General features: G+C 37.0%; 1 protein-coding gene and 1 long non-coding RNA gene across 3 annotated transcripts; one reads left to right on the forward strand and one right to left on the reverse strand.

Annotated features, from left to right (window-relative positions):
• Positions 1-1,781: 1,781 nt before the first annotated feature.
• On the forward strand, positions 1,782-20,646 carry LOC127772290 (MADS-box transcription factor 51). Of its 2 annotated transcripts, XM_052298321.1 has the most exons (7): positions 1,782-2,078; positions 18,519-18,609; positions 19,022-19,068; positions 19,156-19,252; positions 19,713-19,784; positions 19,888-19,938; positions 20,160-20,646. In XM_052298321.1, the coding sequence occupies exons 1-7, from the start codon at positions 1,894-1,896 to the stop codon at positions 20,241-20,243; spliced, it is 627 nt and encodes a 208-aa protein (XP_052154281.1). In that variant the 5' UTR covers positions 1,782-1,893; the 3' UTR covers positions 20,244-20,646. The 2 variants fall into 2 exon arrangements, with proteins under 2 accessions (XP_052154281.1, XP_052154288.1); XM_052298328.1 differs by lacking the exon at positions 19,713-19,784 and having other exon boundaries at positions 1,784-2,078.
• LOC127772305 (uncharacterized) lies at positions 7,446-21,980 on the reverse strand. Its single transcript, XR_008017352.1, has 4 exons — positions 21,755-21,980; positions 21,280-21,388; positions 20,997-21,159; positions 7,446-8,834 (listed from the first exon to the last, which is right to left on the reverse strand). It is a non-coding gene; the product is annotated as an uncharacterized LOC127772305 (long non-coding RNA).
• Between the last annotated feature and the right edge of the window lie 1,090 nt (positions 21,981-23,070).

Below are 23,070 nucleotides of genomic sequence, written 5' to 3' on the forward strand. Positions count from 1 at the left end.
CTAAAAAAAATTATGCTGGTGCACAGCTTGTCTCTTTTTGAAACAAAATATAAGTATTAAAAAAAGTACCGTATTATCAAATTTGGTTACATGCTAAACATAACTAAAATACTTTCGTTAATTGCATCCAACCATTTTAAAATTACTTTTGGTAATTGTAGCCAGCCATTTTTAAAATTATCTGTAGTTAAAATCGAAGTAATAAAACTCAAGATTGCCAAATAAATGCAAACGGTAAGAGTATGAAAATTCAGCTATGATTGTTGGCGGGAAGAAGTTTCGGGTAAAAGAAAATTAGATGTGCATAGATCTGGAATGAGGGAAATAGAAAAAAAAGCCTAATTCTAATGTGGATCGTTAAAAATCACAAACACAAACATTTTTTAGTAACTCGTTTCAATATCTTTTAAGTCTTTCAGATGCCACTGACATTTACAATTTTAAATCGACACATATGCACATGAATGCGTCCTTTTCATCAAACTAAAGGTATGATATCTGTTTATTTGTAAATATAATACTACTTTTATGCGCACCCAAATTTCTCATAAGGGAAAGAGCAAGCGTTACTAGTTTTAGAAAGGGACAAAACATTAACATGAGAGCGAATCGTTTGCATGGTGTGCGCAAAGCATTTATTCCTAAGTAGGGGGGAAAAAAGTTGGGGAACCGACCTGTGCAAGTTGCCATCTGCTGATGTGCAAACGGAGCAATTTAAGGGTAATGCTCTTCTCTGATTTTAGAATTTGATTTTTCATTTGACCTGCCATGCCATTCAAACTATATATTTCTATAAAACAAACTTAAATAAATTTAATTAAAAAAAATTAAAACAACTTATAATATAAAACAAAAAAAGTAAAATATAACAACACAGGATAGTGAGGGACATATCCTAATAGTATAAATCTAGACGTGTCAAGTTATTATGTTTTGGGCGGAGGAGTATGATATACGTACTCCCTGTGTTTTATAATAAGTTTATTTTTAGCTTCTTTTATTTGTTCTAAAATAAATTTATTTTTAAAGTAATTATTGCATCCGAGTTTATGAAAGTATGAAATAATTATATTGAGAGTAGATGAAATAGAAAAAATAGTTGCTTTGGGGATTTGATACATTTTTTGGGGGGGGTATTTTAGTAATTTTGGTTTTGTATTGGTATGTGTGGAATAGGTGAAAAATGAATTTATTTTAAGACGGAGGAGTAATTCGCATACTTTTCCTTTTTCAAGCAATAATAAAACTGAAGTACTTGAGAAAATAATTATGAGAGTCAGAGGCAGTCCATGAACACCCAGAGTCCCAGAGTGCTCTTAGCAAATTAATTATTTACCACTATAAAATTTAGCAATTGTTGCCAAAAGACCAACTTGCGTAAACAGAAAAAAGTACTAGTATGACACCGAAATGATGCCAACGTTTTACTACTGCTAGCTACCATTGCTAGTTTAAACCGACATTTGTGGTGGTAGTGTAGATGTGTGTTTAGCTGGGAGAAAGCATCTCCCTACGGACACCCAGAGTGCTCAATAAGGGAAAGGGGAAGCGTTACTAGTTTTAGAAAAGGACAAAAACACTGACAAGATTGTGAGGCTTTTGCGCTTGCGTGCGCAGAGCAAAATAAAGGTCTGGGAAACCGACCTATCAGCGGGGGTGTAAAAGACGGTTTGGCTTGGGAGCCCCCGATAAATAGCCCCGGAAACGCGGCGTCTGAGGTGTACATCCGCCTCGTCAAATGGGGGCCCCCCACGCGCGCCCATCGATCCCCTCCTCCTCCTCCCCCACTTCTCCCCACCACCACACCACCACACACGCACGCACGCACGCCTCCGTTTTCCCCCACCGACGAGAGGCGGAGAGGGAGGGGAGCTAGGGTTTTGCGGGGCGGGGATGGCGCGGAGGGGGAGAGTGCAGCTGAGGCGGATCGAGGACAAGGCGAGCCGGCAGGTGCGGTTCTCCAAGAGGAGGGCGGGTCTGTTCAAGAAGGCGTTCGAGCTCGCCCTGCTCTGCGACGCGGAGGTGGCGCTCCTCGTCTTCTCCCCCGCCGGCAAGCTCTACGAGTACTCCTCCTCCAGGTTCGCTCTCTGATTCCATCCCCCTCCCTCCCCCCGCCTCCTCCTGTTGTTAGTTTGTTAGTTACGATCAAAACCCAGCCGCGGCCGAATCGAGACCCCCCGCCGCGGCAGGATCTGCCGATTGGTTCCGATCCCATTTCGTTCTGCTATCCCGGATCGATCGATGATTCTCCCTGCTATACTGTATCGTAATGGGTAAGCCTAGTGCACGCCATGTGCTCGAGACTATCTCGCAGAGGCCACCCCCCCCCCCCCCCCCCCCCCCCCCCCCAAAAAAACCCCCCACCGCCACCCACCGGCGTTGCGCTGCATGACAGCCCTGTGATTTCTGATTAGTAGGATCTTGTTCTCTTAGCCTGTACAGTAGCAGCGGCCAGCAGCTTGTATCTAATATATGAAGCTTTGACACCTTGTACTGTTCCGCGCTTCGTCTCCCCGACGGCGTGGGCCGCGTTGTTTTTCCTCCCCTGTTGTGCTTTTACACGTGTTTCGCATGAGGAGACACCAGCCTTCGTAGAGGCGGAGGCGAGCAGCAATACGCGCATCACCCTGAGAGCCACCGCAGTGTACGGCCTACGGCGAGTGAGGAGTTTATCATTTTCTCCCAACTTTTTTTTCGGCATCTTGTTTTTTTTTTCTCTGAGAGGGAGTGATGAAGGAGTACAGCTGTGTGTGTTTTCTTTAATTTATTTCAGCGACAGGGACGAAGTCGGCTTGCTCTGTAGCGACCGGCCTATTCCCATAAATAGTCTTTTGTTATGGTATTGAGTGGCATATGTTAAATAATATTATTTGATACAACTGCTTAAAGATTTTTTTGTAATGGCTTATTTCTTGTATTTTAGTGTACACATCGAACAGGACTATTCTTAGTGATATAGTAGTGGGATAACATATTTATCTAATTAACCTTTATTAATGATATACTATAAAGAACATTGATAATATATTTATATATGTCAAGCAACTTGATTGAAAAACAAGCACATCACTCACAAAGTTAGCCCAATTGTGCACAATAGTCCATTTCATACCATGATGCTAAAAATCGCGCGCTCTGATTGTTTGAGCGACAACCCAGAATAATTCATAGGTATAATATTTTTTATATATATTAAGTGGTTTAAAAACCAAGATTGAAAAATAGACCTCAATAAAAAAAATGCCCCCTAAAATCAACTCTCAAGGAGAACCGCGTTTGGCTTTGGCCGATAAATCCACGAACAAATGATGAAATCACATATTCCATATATTCGCATTCACTTATGAACAAATGGCAACTTTTCTTATTTCTTGGTAATGTACGCCCTACACATTTTCCAACCCACATTTTTCTAGTTTTGCACCCCCTCCACCACCAATATGGTACAACTCCAACTCCAAAATTTAGCTCCAGGAGTTAGGTCTGGAGTGGAGTTGCCTAAACCCAGTTCCACAACTCTAGTTTATTTTGTGAGAGCTTCACCCAGCTTCACTCCCAATTTTGATGGAGCTGTAATTGTTTGGCTGAGCTCCAGCTCCAAGAGAAGTGGAGCTAGAGCTGGAGCTGTGCCAAACAGGCCCTTAGCTTGTCCAAATGGTCTAGATTCTTATTTCAGATTCTACGAGTCGGAAGGTGCATAATCAATAATCAATGAACTGGAAGCCAGAAGTTGGATAACGTAAGCTTCAGCTAGATACTCACCAATTGCTTTTTAGGATCTGTAGCTTTCTTAAATAGGGCATTTCCTATCTTTAATACTCCATATGTCCCAAAATATAACGACTTTTAGCCTTTAGAATTTGTTCCAAAATATTACAACTTCTCCACCAACATTCTCTTCTCAACCAATCACAACCCTCCACCATTCAATTTCTCCACCTACATTCATTTCTCAACCAATCACAATCTTCCACCATTTAATTCTACTTACTTTCTTAATAACCGTGACCAACTCTAAAACTCATTATATCCTGTCCGTCCCAAAATAAGTTTATTTTTCACGCATCTCACGCGTACCAATATCTAAGGAAAAAAAACTAGAATACCTTCACTTCATCAAATTCCAATGCAGTTGTTCCTCACTTTATCTACTCCTAATGTATTTTCCCCCTACTTTTACAAACTCTGTTGCAATAATTGCTAAAATATGAACTTATTTTGGGATAAATGGGAGAGGCTAAAAATGATCTTATTCTGGGACGGATGGAGTAGATGCTTCTTGTAGCATATGTTTTTGAATTTAACTACCATCAAGTTCCACCACAACATATAGAAGTATCTTGTAGTAACCGTTATTTTGCTATTTTGCTAATGAAATAGACTAGAGGCATTTTAGCTTGCCTTGCACACGAGTGACAAGTAAACTAGAACGGAAGGAGAATTTTATTCCCCCTCAATCTGACCAAATCGATCCAAAGCCATACTAGTGTATGATTTTCCTTACTAAATGTGAGGTTGATCTTTCACTAACAATGAATAAACTCCTCTAAATTTTGAACTAGGATGGGACAATAGACCCAAATTAACATAAAACTAGGAAATCAATGCGGCGATGTTTAAGTAATGACCATGATTGTAGACAACAAAATAACACAAAATTGATAAAATAACTCGTACATGTATGTCATAGATTATTTAATATTTGTTGGGTCGTCCCCTTCATGTGTTAAATCATCTAGGAATTTGTCCTAACATTTGGGATAAAAAATTTCGCTAATAAATCTATTGAACATCTAATGTACGACAAAAGTCTCTATGACAACCCACTATTAGAAATTGGGGCATATAGATCTCCAGCAAACCTTAACATTTTATTCAAGGGTTTGTCCTTGAATACATCCAGGCAAAATGTTGAGGATTTCAATCAAAGTTCAGGCCATTGGATTTATTTGACGCGTATCTTAATGGTTAACATGTGCCCTACCTCTTCTTACCTTTTCTCGTTATCTCAATATTGAAGTTGTCCATGGTTACTAACACTCAAAGCCTAGAGGCTATACACGCACTACCTCCTGCTATTCCATATCACATTCTAACCACAATGTCTATGGTTATTACTTATTAGCTATGTTTGCAATGCTTCGGACTTGCATTCAACTAAGATAGCAAAAAAAAAGTGTCAAAGTGTTAAAAAATCCCCACAATTCCCGGCACACGAGGGGGTGGGGGTTAAAAATCCCCTTGAATATAATTTGACTAGGTATCTCTTCTTTGTTGGCTTAGAAGATTTAGTTGTGTTTAGTACTTCATGAAGTTATGGCTATCACTACAACTTGGTCAAGTTTGATTTCTTATCTAGTTTGTTGCCATACTAATTAAAGTGTTGCATTTTGAAATGCACCCAAAGAAGTGAATTATGCACACATACTAGAATCATTAACAATCGTTTTTAAACTTGTTTTATGAATACTAATATGTATTTTATACGCACGTAAGACACACATAATATGCTGACCATATATGTGATAAATTATGAATGATCTTATATCTTTTATACTCCCTTCGTTTAAAACTAGAGGGTGTATTATGATTTTACACAATCTCCAACTTTGAACATTAATTTCTTTTGCTATATATTATCAACTACAAAAACAATATCATATGAGAGTATTTTTAAAATTTGAATCTAATGATACTACATGTGTAGCATTAACAACATATTTTTGTTTAATTATCAGTCAAAATTTTAAAATGGTGATTTTACAGAAAACAACGATGTCTTTTATATATATATATATATATATATATATATATATATATATATATATATATATATATATATATATATATATATTAGAGCGGATGGAGTATATTACAAACAAACTAACTAGCATCATTACTACAAAGCTTGTCCAAGGTTGAACAAAATCATCTCAAAAGCTCTAACCATCATATCATTCCCTCAAAAGGCACAAATCATTCCTTGCTAGACTGCTTCCTATGAGTAACTTACATCGAGCAGTAATGTTTATCAGTTATCTCTATGCACAACCTAATAATACATCATGCGAGTCCACAACCTTTTTGCCTCCTGCCAATCTATAGTATTACATAATTATTAGAACATAGCATATGCCATTGTTTTTAAAATTCTTCCTAAATATTTTAACAAATCAATTCTAAATATGTTAGAACATCTATTATAATGTTTCAACAATGCACATAGTTTCATCTAGTTTCCTTATGCCTCTCCATAGTCGGATCCTTGATTTGTCTTACGACATTAACAATGTGAAGTGCAAAGGTGCTCCCAGGGAGAAAACAAGTCCACATAATCTAGCGTCTATGAAAGAGATGTTTATCTAGTTAGTAACCAATAATTCTGATATTGGTTTTCCCATGGGTGTGATGGATATTCATTGCAACTTACAGGCAAATAATATTGTGCATTTTCTTATTTCGAAAAGATATCGTACGGATGAAAGTACATGCATACACTTTTACACAATATTATACAAAATTAGGTTTGCTTTTCTTATCTTCAGTCTTATAATATAAACATGCAAGCATATACAAAATATTATCTCAAAAATTTATAATCAACTTATGTCAAATATGCAAGCAAGGATGTTGACAAGCTTTAAAGTTTCTTTTTAAAAAGGTCACACTTATCTGAAATGATCCCAATTATCTCATTAGTTTGGATCCTATATTACTCCTAAGGCATGCCAAATTTATAATTACCCTGACGGGTTAATTTTTTACATTATGATTGTAGATATCATGAAAACATGTGCTTAGATTATTATTAACCTAGAAAAATATGGGTTTCACTATTTTAGTTCATAGCGTACCTGTAGTTCACACAAAAAGTAAATAGTATTGAGGCAACTTTCAAAGTTTAGATATAAAGAGAAGACATATGCAAGATGTTTTAAAATATAACCTTTTTTTGGCCAAAAAAGCGCTGTTATTCTATGGGATCGCCAATCACACTTAACCATGCAAATATGCAATTTGCATTGCCATAAGATATTTGCACTACCATTTGTCGCATATTTCTTACCTAATTTGCATCTCTACCTTTGGACCACAAACTCTTAGTCTACAACTGCACATACCACTATCAAGCATGCCAGAAGGTATGATGTGAGGACTATCGCAAATCACGTCTATAGTAGAAAAAAAAACCATGCCATATAAGGTTCATGGAGCACATGAAGGCAACCATGATATGGATGATGATGATGACCATTAAATCTTCTTTAGGGATTTGGTGCGTACTAGTAGTATGATTTAGGTATTATTAGTCTTGCTTCATGGAAGTACACTTTAATGTCAACATCACCATAGATCTGCTAATCAACTAGAGCAAGGCTGATAATATTTTCAAAATAATTATGGGCACAAATAGATGACGAACTCTTAGATGAACTTAAGGGGATTGTGGAAGACAACAATTGTCAGACGTTGATGAAGATCCATGCATTTGTTTTTATATGTATCTTGATCATTCATCTATACTAATATAAAAGATGCTAGCGGTGGAATCTATCATCACCACCACCCAACTACGATGTTAGACCCGCAAACAGTGAGTCTTTCCATATTCCCCAACCCCTACAAGCCATAGACCCTAAGACCTCTAGCTCAATTGGCACAACAAAAGTAACATGATAATAATATATTAGTCAATACAAATAACATTTTTAGGGACTTGAAAATATATACAAGGAGCCATTTTTTCTTAAAAGGCATGTGCATTATGCTATTATGATTGATAAGCATAACTGATATGCCACACATGAAGTATTTTTCATACGGCCTAATGATGGATTAATACTAACCAAATAAATTTTGTAAATTATGATTATTAATTATATAATTGTCCTTATTAGCTATCTCGCGGAAATTCCTATGTTTCAAAAAATCTGCATCACCAAACTCTTTTGAGGGACCAAATATGCATAACATCTGACTTATACTTTTGTCATTTCTCCATGTGAAAGTGTTTAAGTCAAAAGTACTATAAGAACATGTGGATTTATGTAGGCCGCTATCTATCTAGACTCTCAATGTGAAATTAATCACACAAACACCAGAGGCCATATGGGTCTCTACTACCAAGCTGGGTATCACATTCACACCCAGTGAGCTCACACCTTTTGTCTATCTGAATCAAACTTTTTTTTACCATAATGTGTTCTTCCTACTATATACCAAGTATATTGTTCTAATCTTAGATGGAAAAATAAATAGAAAAATAATCTAAAAAGATGGATCCTCCACCTTCATTAAGAGTAATGAACTAGGTGCTGATACAATAAAAAGAGTTGACTAGATTAACCGGAATAGAGTCTAGTCTCTAGTTGCCTAAGAGCAACCCATATTTATCCATTCCAAAGTAAATCTACTGCCTGAGACCATCTCTCTCCCAAGAACATATGCACCTGAATGTCCAGAAGACCAAAACCAGCCCATGGTCCATGGTACACTATTAGGCTATATAATATCCATCGTCCCAAATGCACATGTTTGAGTAGAATTTTTTTATTTAGACCTTTTTAATAAATAATTTTAATAATAGACCTCGTCGAAACTTATTTCCAAAAATGAGCCTTTTGGCTATGCCGTTGGAACTGGCGTGGCCAAACTCTTTTGCCGCACCGTTGGTCCCAGCGTGGCACCTGCTACCTCGTAGCTGTCACCGTGTTGATTAAGTGAACGCCGACGTACCACTTCCTGTCACGCCAGGCTCATTAGTGTTGCAGCTGCCAATTGCCACGCCTGGCTCGATGGCATGGCAGTGTCCTCTCTCAATTCTTCCTCCCATCCTGTGAGAAAGTAATTTTCATTGGGAGATCGATATTGTTAGGATGTATTTTTATTATTTTCTTGGCCATTGTGGTTTATAGATGAACATGACAAGTTTATAGTTACAAATTTGGCACATAACGAGTAAAGATCAGATGAAGTATTAGCGGTATTTGTGAGGTATTGTTAGAAAATTCCACAATAACGAATGGTTTGGATGGTCCATTTTAGAAGTGTTTTGATGGACTTGATTTATGTGTTAAAGATATGAATGGTTCAAGCATTGTTGTTTTTGTCTTTAATACAATTTAGATGGGTGGAAATGACTAAATCCCTCGTAAGCAACCATCGGTTGGTGTCGTAGGAAGAGAAATTTCTAGCACACGTTGTAACAACCACATCCATAGAACAAACTTGTGATCTTGAAACGAATGCAACATACGTCGACCACTTCAACTCACATGATATGAGCATCGCCACAAAGTATTTCCTTGATCCAATCCCTGCAACCTTCCATTCTTGGCATGTCCATAGGTTCGACATGTTGCACTTTAGATCAGACCCGATCACATGATTCTACCCATATAGGATTGGTCGTAAACACTAACATGTCTACTTCCATACCATCAAACTTTCTATTTGCACTAATGGTTCAACCAAAATATACACGCACCCCAGGATCTATCTACATGCATAATATTCACATGCAAATCAAATACTCATTATAGAACCACGTGACCGAGCAAGCAAACGACTTCTATAAGGAAATAAGCACTGCGTGCACAAACCTATCATCCCTACATAATCAAAATACCCTACAAATATCATGTCCATTCTATCTCATGTATAACTCAAATTCTATACATCGCCGAGCCTGGCATGGCAGTTACCACGTGGGCTACCTCTCCACCAAGTCCGAACGACGACCGCCACGGTGGAACATGTTGCCACGCCAGGACCGGTGACGTGGCAGTATTCTTTGCCATGCCATATACGTGGCGTGGCCAAAAGGTTTATTTTTGAAGATAAGTTTTGGCATGGTCTATTATTAAAATTATTTTTAAAAAAGGTCTAAATAATAAAAAAGTGTCATGTAATGAATGTTTGTACTCTAATACCATGTTATACCCTAGCTTTAATACCCGCATTATTCTAAATTTTAGGAAAAGCAAACTCCTGTACATTCAAAATTCTACATACACTTTAATCCACACGATATGTAAAATGGTTAACCCAAAAATTCTATGGTTAGAACGCATGTATTTTATATGTTGATACCTACCTGTTAAGACTCCACCCAGACTTATTCTACCATCACCACACTATCGGCCAAACTAGGGATGGCAATCGGGCGCGACGGGCACGGGTAGTGCCTACCCATACCCGTGCCCGTGAGATTATTTGTGCCCGTGGGTATGCCTGTTACTACATGACGGTCAAGGATTGTTGCCCATGCCCATCGCCCGCAGGCGCCTTATGCCTGCGGGCGTGCCCGTTTACCCGCCACAGCAAAATCAGTGGAACAAAAAGTCTACAAGCTTCTAAGTTCGAATCGAACTTAAAACATCAAATATTATCTGCCTCGGTGTGGTGTCACTCCTTAGACGGCGATAGAGGAAGGGGGAGAGAAATAATAAGGGAAATAAAACGGAAACCGTAGAAAACAAAGAAAGTGGCTTATGTATTCTAGTGGATTTTACTCCTAGCCTACATGTAAGTTAGATTTCACAGGTAAATGGGTAAAGCGGGCATGGGTAGTGATTACCCATACCATGCCCATTTACCCTTCGACATAGCTTTTGACCTAATAAGAAACCCATGGGTATAAAATGGAGAACAAACCCAACCCTAATAGGGTTTTTACCCACGAGTAAACGGGCAAACGGGCACAATTGCCATCCCTAGGCCAAACATGTGTCCACACCTTCACTTACATCGTGGACCAACGTGTGGTGCTATGGTTCTTGGATGTAAGATTTATTTATCAATTGCCCCACGCGGATCATTAGAGATAAACATATTATTTTTTTCTTTCTACCACTTATTCTAGCCTTATTCTATCATCGCTTTGGGCCCATGAAGCGAAGGGAATGAGCTCAACTGCTTCTCTTTTACACTTCTTTATTTCTCTGTGCCCTTCCGCATGCGCTTCGTATGTCGTTGGCACTTTGATCTCTTATTTCTTCATTGGAGGTTTTGGATAAACTTCGTCGTTCTTTCCCAACAAAAATGGAAAGGGTTGTATCACATCAAATGTCGATTTGTTTTCCGTCCCAAATGAGATGGGGAACTAGTCACCTTTATCTCTTCATCTCTATGAAAGTCTTTATGAAAGGAATCGAGGTTTGGCCCGACCCGGTTCACGTCATTCCAACAACTGACGAGGAGCACCTTAGTGTACGATCACGTCGATCAAATACCTATATGTCATTTGTCCTAGAACTATTTTGGTATAATGTATATCTATTTCGCGAGCACTCAACATTAAGTGCCTATCATACTATCCATATAATGCCATTATGTCCTTGTTTAGTTTGAATTTCCATGAAATGCTATATGGAGTAATACAAAAAAAAAGCAAATATTACAAGTATCGCAAATGAGATTATCTTAAAAAAAAAAATTTTGACCAAAATTTCTTAGAAATAATTGTCAAAAAGATATTGGAGTGTATTGCGCTGTTGGTGTAAAAAACTAGACAACGATGCCAATGAGGATGCACTTGAGTATAACAACTTTAAAAATACGTGTATTGATCTGATTGATTACTTAGTTCGTAGGTGCATTCTTGGACATGATCTTTTTTTTTTCCATTAGACACATTGATTGCGTGAAACTTCCTTACAAATTTTGCAAAAAGTAATTTAAAGTAAAAGTTTCAAGAAGTGCTTTGAGTTAATTTGTATTATACTCCCTCCGCACTCGTAAAGGAAGTCATTTTGGACAGCGACACGGTCTACAAAACGCAACTTTGACTTCTTATTTCTATAAAAATATTTATTGAAGAGTGATATATGTATAATTTTATGAAAGTATTTTTCAAGACAAATCTATTCATGTAATTTTTATATTTTCAAACTCAACAACTTGAGAGTTATTCATGATATATATTTTCAAGATTTAACTTAAACATTGTTCTAAACGACTTCCTTTATGAATACGGAGGGAGTATGCATTATTATTGTACTGGAGGTCATGATCTAGCCATATTAAGGACATTGTTTGGCACGGAATACCATTATTAAACTGAAATTGTAGTTACATTGAAAAAAAGTAACAACACATAAATAGATATAGATGATATCGTCCAAAACATCAAGGACAAAAAAGATTAGTAGTTTTCCACAAAAAAAAAAGTATGGAAGTTACATTTTGCCCCTTGATTTAGCCAAAAACGCACATGGCACCTGGTTTGTTCAAGAACACACACATAGCCAAGTCACATTTAGCTAGTTGTTGAAATGAATGAATTAAACCCGCTACCAAATTACCACACCGACATAGTAAACTTTCAAGTTTTTGCAATCAATGTACCCACCTGTGATTTTTTTATTATCCAGAGTGTAATCACTCCTTATTTAAGTAGGACAAACAAATACATTAAACATTTTTTAATGTAACTATGTTGCCATTAGAGAAGTGCTACACTTCCAAAACAAAAATTCTTACAAATGTTTTACAAACGATGATGTAAGATATTGTGATTTAATATTGATTTTCTATAACTTTGGACTAATTAGATCAAACAGTTAAGAAATTTGTTTTTAAGAATTTTGCATGAACTTTTTAGCATGTCCAACATTGCTCTTGTTGTTACAAAGGTTAAATCTTGTTTGCAGAGGCATTAATAATATTACGAAGATACTGAGGTTGTGTTCGGGAGTGAGTCCCTAGCATGCAAAACGAAGCAGCGTTTAGCACATGATTAATTAAGTATTAGCTAAAATAAATTTTAAAAATGGATTAATATGATTTTTAAAGTAACTTTTATATAGAAATTTTTTGCAAAAAAACACGCTGTTTAGCAGTTTGAAAAGCGTGTGCGCGAAAAACGAGAGAGATGAATTGGGAAAGTAGAGATAAGAACTCAGCCTAAATAGTTTCTTTGAGTTATTATAACACATGTTCAATAAGTGCTGTTTAGCAGTTTGAAAAGCGTGTGCGCGAAAAACGAGAGAGATGAATTGGGAAAGTAGAGATAAGAACTCAGCCTAAATAGTTTTTTTAAGTTATTATAACACATGTTCAATAAGTTAATTGTATACAAGTTTTAATTGGTGCCAAAAACTGGTATAACAATGACAATAAAAACGTATGTTATTTTTCACTAGAACAACATTGTAATTACATGTGTTAACCTATACAATGTTTGGTTTGCCATGATTACGATAATATTAGAAAGCTCCTAACAAATATAAAACTTGCCCATTTTCTTGTCCAATGATGAAATGAACTATTTCATTATCAAATTTTAAATGCAAACAAAGATAATCTTAATTCGATAGAACTTTCACATAAGAAAAAGTCATATGCCAACTTCCTAATGAGTTTTTGAGTAATCCCTTGCGTAGTTCCATACTGTGCTTTTAGCCACATTGTTATCAACATATTGGTTGAATTTTGGGGCATGCAAACTTATACAATGACCCTCGAATTACACTTTTTGAATTGTAGGTTTGAGGTGTTTGGGGGCATATTATCAATGAAACATATCCTCACTAGGTAGACATGATAATTACATGATTAATTTACAAATGACTATCATAAATATATGGAATCTCAAAAGTCCACTTGGGACACGAAATCTAAATGATAACATGAAAGATTGTTAATAGAGACATGTTAGTCCAAATTGTTTATACTTTCGCTACTCATATATTAATTGAAATAAATATTTAAATGTGCAAATAAGAGAACATCCATGCATTGCAATGAATCTCAAAAGGTGCACAGTAATTTTGAAGTCTATTTAAATTCTAAACAAACCACAATTTAAAAATAGCCAAACTATGTGACAAGATATACAAATCATTCATTAAAGAGGTGGCACACTAGAGCCACCACTAGTCATTTTATATAGAAGAAATAAATTTAGATTGTCCAACAATACCTTTTTTTTTTTCTAAAACCTTATTCCATCATATATTTTTTTAAGAACTGAAACTCCGTTGTAATGCAGACATTTTACCATTCAAAGAAATGCTAATATGGTTGGGAATTATTTTATACTTGCATTAGATCATTTATTATAACCTGGATGTGAGTATCCATAGGATTCGTGAATTCTAATTAACAATACTGTGAAATATGTAACACTTTTAACATAACATTCACGTTATAATGATGTTAGTTAAAACTTTATTAACATCCAAAACAATTTTTTCATTGGACAAATAAATGCTCACGAGGAAATAGATGTTATCTCAAATTGGTATGAAGATAAAGAATGGTTGACTAAGGAATCTATTAAAATACCTTTTTTTTCACTGTGTAACTTGTTGGTTTGCTTTACACTAGTACTTTATTTTTTGGGTTCTTTTGTATTTCTTATAGCAATGTCATTCTTGTGCTTATCTCCTTTGCTGTGTTTTAAACATAAACATCATGTTTTGCATTGATTTCCCTGTGTTGCTAAATATGCGTGTTTTGATATTTATCATGTTCTATTATTTAAATGTGCATGAATTGAAGTATACTCATATATCCTATTTCCACAATACATACTTTAGTTTGTTACCAACTATGCTGAATTCGGTGCTCACATTTTATTATCATCATGTTATGGTTTGATACAATTTGACAGTTTCAAGCTAAATTGGGTCAAAAGATGTTCATCGGAAAATTCAACTTGGGTAAATATTTCATCATATTGACTTCATGCTTTGATCTTCGTGGAAATAGAGAAGGATCTGCTGACTGATTTAGCTTTTGAACAAGTGCAACTTGGTGCATCGACAAGATTTTGCAGGAAATTTACTACATGGGGTGGCCATCATACTGAAAATAATTTATATAAAAACTTATGTTTCATCATTATTATATTCATGTGATTGTCTTATACATAACTATTTGGATTCATTCAAACCCTACTCTCTTTTGTAAACTTGTATTTTGCAACAATATTATCATTGGTACTTAGATGAAACTTGGTTAACAATATAATCATTAGTTCTTAACTTTTTAAGTTGACTTATTGAATATCCGTCCTTGTATTGTTTTAGCTATGTTTTATTAATAGTTGTGTTTGATCTTTTTTGCGGAGTTGGTGCCTTATTGTTTTGTTTACATTTCTAGATATATTTGTCCTAGGATTGGTGCTCTTATGCATACTCATGATGAGGTACTCATTTAATGAAAAGAAATAAAGATTGTACCTCATGTTCCAAAACAACATATTCACAATTCATTATCATGGAAGTCTCATCCAAGAACCTTTTTTAACTGGCGTTTCTTAAATTTTGCAAAAACTCTGACTTTGAATTAAGATGGATAAGTTCCCATGATCAACATAGCTTTCAATTCTATATAGTAGTTGTTATTTTCTAAATTAGTCAACATCTCCTAATCTTATACATTGTACTACTTACATTTTGCATGTTTATCTTCATGATAGTTCTTAAATTTCTATGACATGTATGTAATTTACCTTTAGGTTTTATGAAAAAGGTCGATGACAATGATATGAAATTAGACTAAGGACCGATATTTCGCTGTCAAGAATTGACATGCTAAATCATTTGTGCCATAAAATCCAAATTGAAAACTCACTTGTGTTCACATTATTGGTCAAAACAAATTATATATATATATGTTCTAATATCATGAAAAATGTAGAAAAAAAAGTTCTTAAAGCACTTCGAAGCTTCCTATGCAAACTGCTCTCAACTAGTGCCTTCAGAATATTTTAAAATAGCAACTCCTACATAGCCTCATTCAAATCAAAGTTTCAATCACACTATTGATATTACTTTGAGCTATTTACATACTAGATGTTTATATTTGTTATATTAATAGAGGTTCATGTTGGTACTTCTAAGAAATTGGGTCATATTTAACATGCTTAACCTCATCACCTTCAAATTATGTTTTAGATTTGTTATGTAAAACTAGTTCATATTTATTATACTAATAGAGGGTACATGGAACAAATATGACACATATTTAATGGTTAAAACCTTCTCCATTACGGAAACCGATTCAAATGTGTCATAGTTGGTCTCACAACAAAAAAAATAGGTTATACTAGTCATGAAAATATACAAAATCAAGTTAGAACATAATAGCGTAATCTAGGAATTAAAAGTGCATAAAAGGTGGCTTTTGATAATACGATGGTGGAGGCTGAGCGCACATATCATGACCGGTGTTTTATGGAGAAATTTTTTATTGGGGCTTGGAATATTTAAAAGCAAAGGAATGGTTTCATCTTTGAAAATATTCTTCCTTCCTTGGTTTCTTGGAGACAATCCCTTAAGGGTGATCTCCTTTTGTTGTTTAGATTGAGTGAGGGTGATAAAGATGTAGTCTTAAACTGGATTAGGTTGTTAAACTGGATTAGGTTGTTGTAATCATTTATGTTTCTTTTTATTATCAATATAGTTTTTTAACAGCGGGGGGCCTCCCATGTTGTGTTCCTTTAAAAAAAGTGCATAAAAGGAATATGTCAGGATATTATTTCCATTTTTAGTATTACTAGGCTTTTGAAAACATAAGGAACATTGAAAAGAAAATTGAATTAAGTGCATGTTTAATCTATAAATTCAAAATCGAAAGAGTTAATACATATCGTATAGAAGTTCAACACAACAAAGCAAAACATACTACTATGACTACTTGTTGAACTTCACAATATGCTATTCACAAATAGTAGTGAGATGCAAGTAGCACTCAAATTTAGCTAAAATAAAATAAAAAGAATAAGCTACAATTCTAGTAACATAATGGTTCTTAGAAGTATTTTCATTACTATTTGCCCTACTTGAGTGATAATCATCAATAATAACTAAAACATGCTATCAAGATGCATCAAGGACTCATGGTGTTGAAGTGTTCAATAATTATATTCCTCTAGTGGATCAAAAGTATGCACTTTATGAAGGATATGGGTAAAGTTATTGATTGAGTTGTTTGAAATTTCCTTTGGCATATCATTACTCTAGACCTTGCATGAAGAATGCGTAAAGTTTATATTTGAGTTGTTTGCCATTTCCTTTAACGTATTTTGCTCTAAACTTTGTAGGAAGGATGGGTAAAGTTATTGTTTCGAGTTGTTTGAAATTTCCTTTGGCATATCATTGCAAGACCTTGCATGAACAAAGGGTAAAGTTATTGTTCGAGTGGTTTGCCATTTCATTCACCACATTTTGCTCTAAACTTATGTAGGAAGGATATGGTTGGAGTTATCATTTGGGTTGTTTGCCATTTCCTTCGATGTCTCATTGCTCTAGGCTTAGTTGACATCTTGGTAATTTGGCTCATCTTGGACTTAGCTATATATTTATTGTCATTGGAGTCATGGTTCTAGTCATCCTAGGATCGTGGTTAGTGGCCTTGATGATCTTACTTGGTTAGTTGTGGTACTTGGTTAGTTGGTACCACATTCCTTGTAGAAATTCGGTTAAAGAAACATTACTGGAGTTTATAATTCCCAAATGTAAATCATTGTGAATTATTAATTCTCTATATACTCTAACGGGACAAAAGAAAATTATTCATACCAAATCATAGATACTATTTGTACACCTAAAAATATAAGATTGTAAAGACCATGTATCTCGTAGTCAACAAATCATGTTCCCAATCATGTATATATGAGGACATGCATCTAAACTTGATTTTAACAAATTTTATTTTTTAAAAAAAAAGTAACAAAAAAAAGGTGATTTATATTGGTAACACATATATCCTCTACCCTAGAGGGGCCACTATATCTTGGTTGCTATGCATTTATCTCCCTAAGACCACAATATTCATCCATATGAGGGGCATCCAATGAATTATCTCAATTCCTCTTGACTATGGCCTTATTAACTGCCCTACTTATAAAGTCTCAATATGTCAACATACTTATTGGCAATCATATGGCCAACATGTTGATCAAGTGTTTGCGTAGGAGTTGATCCAACACTAGTATCATAGTTTTGTATAGAAGGTGAAATCTATCACCTTTTACATAGAAAATGATCCTACAGTGGAAACCTAAAATGGTGATTTCTTGAAATGAAAACCATTAGTATGTTTTTTTTTAATATGAAAAATCATTGGTCTAGTTTGTCGTTGCCAGAACAAAAGTTCTGACAATTTTATATTAGTTCAGTGTACTATAGGTGAAACTAGTTCATAAAAATATGCATTGTCTTGATTTCTGAATTTTGGCACCAAAAATAAGTGCACTAAAGGATTTAAGGCGTTCTATTACTAATTTAGAGCTTTTTGTTTCTGGAATAACCATAAACATGCAGTTTAAATCAGAGATTCAAAAGATTGAGCATTTAACACAATAGAGCTCTTTGTAAATATTTTATTTTGATCATAAATCTAACTCTTAGTGAATTATAGGAGAAGACGGCATGAACTCAGCATTTTTATTGTCCCCATTGTTTATAGTTCCTTTTGGTATTTAGCCAAAGCCTTGAAGTTGAATCATATCGACTGCGTAGGAGGATATTTTATCTAACTCTTAACTGCCTTGTTTTCTTTTTCAGCATTGAAGGTACCTATGATCGCTATGATCGCTATCAGCAATTCGCTGGAGCCAGGAGAGACCTGAACGAAGGAAGTACAAGCATCAACAGTGTAAAATCCCCGTGAAACCTTTTTTTAATCTGTCCATAGATTTATAGCGTGTTGCCGCCAGGTTTGATCTTTTTGTTGTTTTTGCAACCAACTTCAACATCCCATTATTATAAGGATTGAATGTGTGGCTGCATGTTGCACAGGATTGGTAAAATTAAAGCAAGAGTGTTTTTTTTTTTTGAACTAAAACTACTTCAGGAAGGCCCCGCAGTTAATATATTAAATTAAAGGAGAGGTTTTTTTTTTTTGCGGGGAAAGGAGAGGTGTTACATACAAAGAAATGCTTATGTTTATATCTGGAGAACCATCTAAATTAGACTAGGGGTACATTTTGCATCCAAGATGACCAAATTGTATGGCTTTGCCTGCTCTCGTATATATACCCCTGACAGGTATTTTGATTCTGTACCAGGATGAAAATGCAAGTATACACTCCAGGCTTAGGGACATAACGGCCTGGTAACACTCATATGAGTTTTGACTACACGTCCCAAATCTTTATTGACTTTGCTCAACAGAAATCTGAGCATTCTAGCCAACCTGCAGGTCTCTCCAAAACAATGCTGACGAGTCGGATGCTAATCAGCTAGAGAAACTGGAGAAACTGCTGACAAATGCTTTGAGGGATACGAAATCAAAGAAGGTACATTGTAATGTCACTGTTTCCACCAAATATTTCAACCTGGTTTAGAAAAAAGGCTAGGAGTAGAAGATGTGATTATTTTGGTAGCTGGTTCAGCATCACATTTTTCCTGGAGCTACACATTAGTTCTGATGGTTTACAGATTCTGTTTTTCCTATTGGTATTATATTGCAAATATCCAGTGGACCAGTGGTGTGGAGTTCATGTAGCATATTTTTAGTCAGCCAGAGAAAAGGGATTCAAAGAAATACCAATGTGGCTGTCTTGAGAAAATGGGTGCTCAAAAAGTGGCAGCATCTCTCCTTGCATGTGGCTGTCTTGATAATTTCAGATTTTTCAGTGTGACACACCAGGATATATTATATAACTACTATGTAGTCGTCCTTAAGCACAGATAACTATATTCGTGGATATCATATAATCAATTGAAATGAACTGGGAGATCTCTCTTTTTTTTGAGGGGACAACTGGGAGATCTATCATCGATGCTGAGATTGGTGTGCTTCATTCAAAAGCGCTGCGAGAAAACTCTGTATGCGGGCAATACTATTGCATAAACTGTTGATGTCAAAAATAACTGATATTTTCTGGTTGTACTCTAATCAAGCTTCTTGTGATGTTTTTCTTTTTTGAAGACTTCAACTGAAGGCCGTGAAACCGGCCCACCTCTCCGTTCTGCCGTTTTAGTAAGCCTAGTAACAGAACAGGGATATAATGATTGGCACCCATGGATTCAGTCCTGATAGTATTGCAATATTGTCAGCTACCTGAAATGACAACTAAAATGTTCAGTTCATGCTAACAGAACATGTCTGTCAGTTACCTGAAGATGTTGATAATTCCTAAATGTGGTTTTTTTTTTGTCCCTGTTATTTGTCCGTTTACCTTTCCTTGTTTTGGATTGCAGATGTTGGCAAAACAAAATGGTGAAGGGAGTAGGAGCAGAGCAAACTCCAGTGGCTCTAGGGGGCAGGAGGAAGGAAGTGCATGAGCAGGAAGCACAGGTGTCCTGTGCATAAGTTTGGCAGTGCATGCACCTCCCAAATTAAAAAGCTAATAAAAAAAAGAGAAAATGGTGCATGCTCTGTTTGCTGCCAGTTTCTCCCACTGATTGATCCCAGGTAGAGAAAAGAGTTGCCATGGCCTCTGGCTCTGCTTGTTAGATCAAGGGCGGGAGATGGAATAAAAGGATGGGAAAGTATTCAGGTTCTTGTAATGAAGACCTATGCTGTGGTGTTTTAGCAATGTTTGATGTGTGTGCTACCTGTGTTTGACTGGTTGTGTTGCTTGATGTGAGTCATCTGACCATGATACTGAAAGCCTGATAATTGCACTGACTTGTGTATGGAGTTTGTTTCAACCTATTGGTATGAATCTGTTTGATTCTGTAGGAACTGTGGTTTGCTGTTTGCCAGATCTGATTATTACGCGTGATACAATCTGTCCTTATTATGTCTAGGGACCCTTATGTCTATGTGTGTTGTTTATTCGAATCTGGCAGTGAACAATCTGACGAGGAACTGAAAATAACTGATAGATGGTTACGTTGCTGTATCTGTAAGTGTGAGTGAGTGGATGCTTATACAATCTTATTTTTAAATAATTATAAGTTGTGCCTGCGTCGGGAGTATTCATAATCGTAATTATATCATGTTGGTGTAATTGTGTAAGATCCATAAAGCTTCTTTTATTATGTGTAATATAAAGATAGCAGTACTAGTACAAACTGGAGTACAAGTGATACCTGTGCTGATGTTTCCCCATGTCCTGATTTGTTGGATCAGGTAAAAGTGATTGTTGGGCCGGGGCCGGCCGCCTGGTGAACGAATCTGCGTATATGCGAGGGCCTGGCCCATAAGGGAGGTAACAATAACAAAGTAGAAGAGCTGCATCCATATCCCCTCTTCCTGTGCATGTGCAGGATGGAGAAAACAAATATGAATTTGATGCACGAATGTGCGTCGCATATGATTAGCACATAGTAGAAGAGGGGTGGTTTTGTATGGATGGTTGTTCTTGTTCCTGACCTTGGAAATGGACTCGATGAAGAGCAATGTCGGCGACACACTAGTGCTTCCTCCGTTCCACAATGTTATAACCTCAGATTCGTTGTACTAGATTGTATCTCATCTCATCCTAAATTGTTTTTTACAGAGAAAGTACGGTGAGATTCGTTGTACTATATATTGTATTTTATTTCATCCTAAATTGTTTTTTTAGACAGACAAAGTAGGATGGGAAACCTAGGATGGTATGCTAGAACAACGAATCATGGGGTGGATCAAATCCTATCGTAGCAACGTTTTTTTTGTTGGACGTCTCGCACGAGACAGTGCGATGTTCTATGAGCGGGAAAAAATTAAGATGAAGGGAGTAGTTGCTAGGCAAAGATGAAGGGAGCAGCAGTTGGTGAGGGAGAGAAAAACTGAGAGACAGCAAATGTGGTCGCCTAGCTTGATGGTTTATATTGGCAGCGCTAGCTAGGCGGGTAGGTTCGCTTACCTTATAGGCGGCGCGTGGAGATCCGAGCCAGCATTGCGGCCGTCCCCTCCCATCCGCTCCCCCCACGGATGGCCGGCGAGCCGCTCGGAGAAGATAAAACGGCAGGCGGCGGCGACCTTTCTCCGGCGGCAATGGCGGCGCGCATCGCCCTCCCTCTGCCGCCTCGTCTCCGTGGAGAGCCGCGTTAAACAAAGAGCGGAGGCGGATCGAGCGGCCGTACGGCGTCGGTCTAGGTGGCAATGCGGCATTGCTGGGTTGACCTGTCCTCGCCCCACGACGTGTTGACGCATCACCCCACGCGCGGACACGCGGCCGCCACCCGTCGACACGTTGGACGACCATGCAGCCCAACCCGCCGCCGCATTCCCTCTCCCTCCCTCCACAAAAAATCCAACAAAAATGCAGCAAGAAGAAGAAGAAGAAGCTCAACGATGAGGGGGGCAGAGGGAGAGGGGAATGGAAGAAGACGCAGATCAATCGATCGATTGAAGAAGAGGAGGAGGGCGCGAGGAGAAAGAGATCGGAATGGAGTGTCGCGGCCGGGGTGCGACGGGTGGCGCGGGGCCGCGGCTTTTGGCGGTGTGGGGGAGGGGACGCGTCGGGCGTGGCACGCGACAGCTGGCACGCCACGCGCCCGCGTCGACACCTGTCGCAACCCAAGCGGCAAACCGCGGTACCACTACTACTACTACTACTCCGGTTGGTTCTTCCCTGCCGACTCGCCAGTCGCCACACGACTACTCATGTTGACACAAACAAAAATAAAATGTGGAGTAGTATTACCCCCGTTCATGAATACAAAATGTTCTAGAGTTAAACATGATTGTGAAGAACGTAGATAGAACTAAACTGAAAAAAGTTATGCTTAATTAAGAAGTGCAGATAGGTAAGAAAGTTGAATGGTGAGTGATTATGATTGGTTATATCTCAGTACAACGAATCTGGACAAGATTGCTATATTTTAGAACGGATGGAGTACCTTTTTACGTACCAAATGGTGGGCAATTCGTCCATGACCATGTCTTGCACATGGTATCTGAAAGCGCAACATCGTCGCAGTAGCGGGGAATACCTTGCTTCCGCTATGGCAGCCGCCCCGACCACTCTTTACTAGTACTATTGATATAAATTTGCAATTAAATTTGGTGTGAGCATACCAAGGTAATATGTGATGGTTTGGTTTGTACAGGGATACATATCATAGAGATAAGACATTGTATGTTTCCTTTTATTTTTTATTGTAAGCGGTATCTAATTACTAGTTCTTTTTTATTTATTCATTTGCCTTTCTGTATAGATCATGTTGTGCCGTTTTA

Source organism: Oryza glaberrima, chromosome 1 (genome assembly GCF_000147395.1).
Source record: "Oryza glaberrima chromosome 1, OglaRS2, whole genome shotgun sequence".
NCBI lineage: Eukaryota > Viridiplantae > Streptophyta > Magnoliopsida > Poales > Poaceae > Oryza > Oryza glaberrima.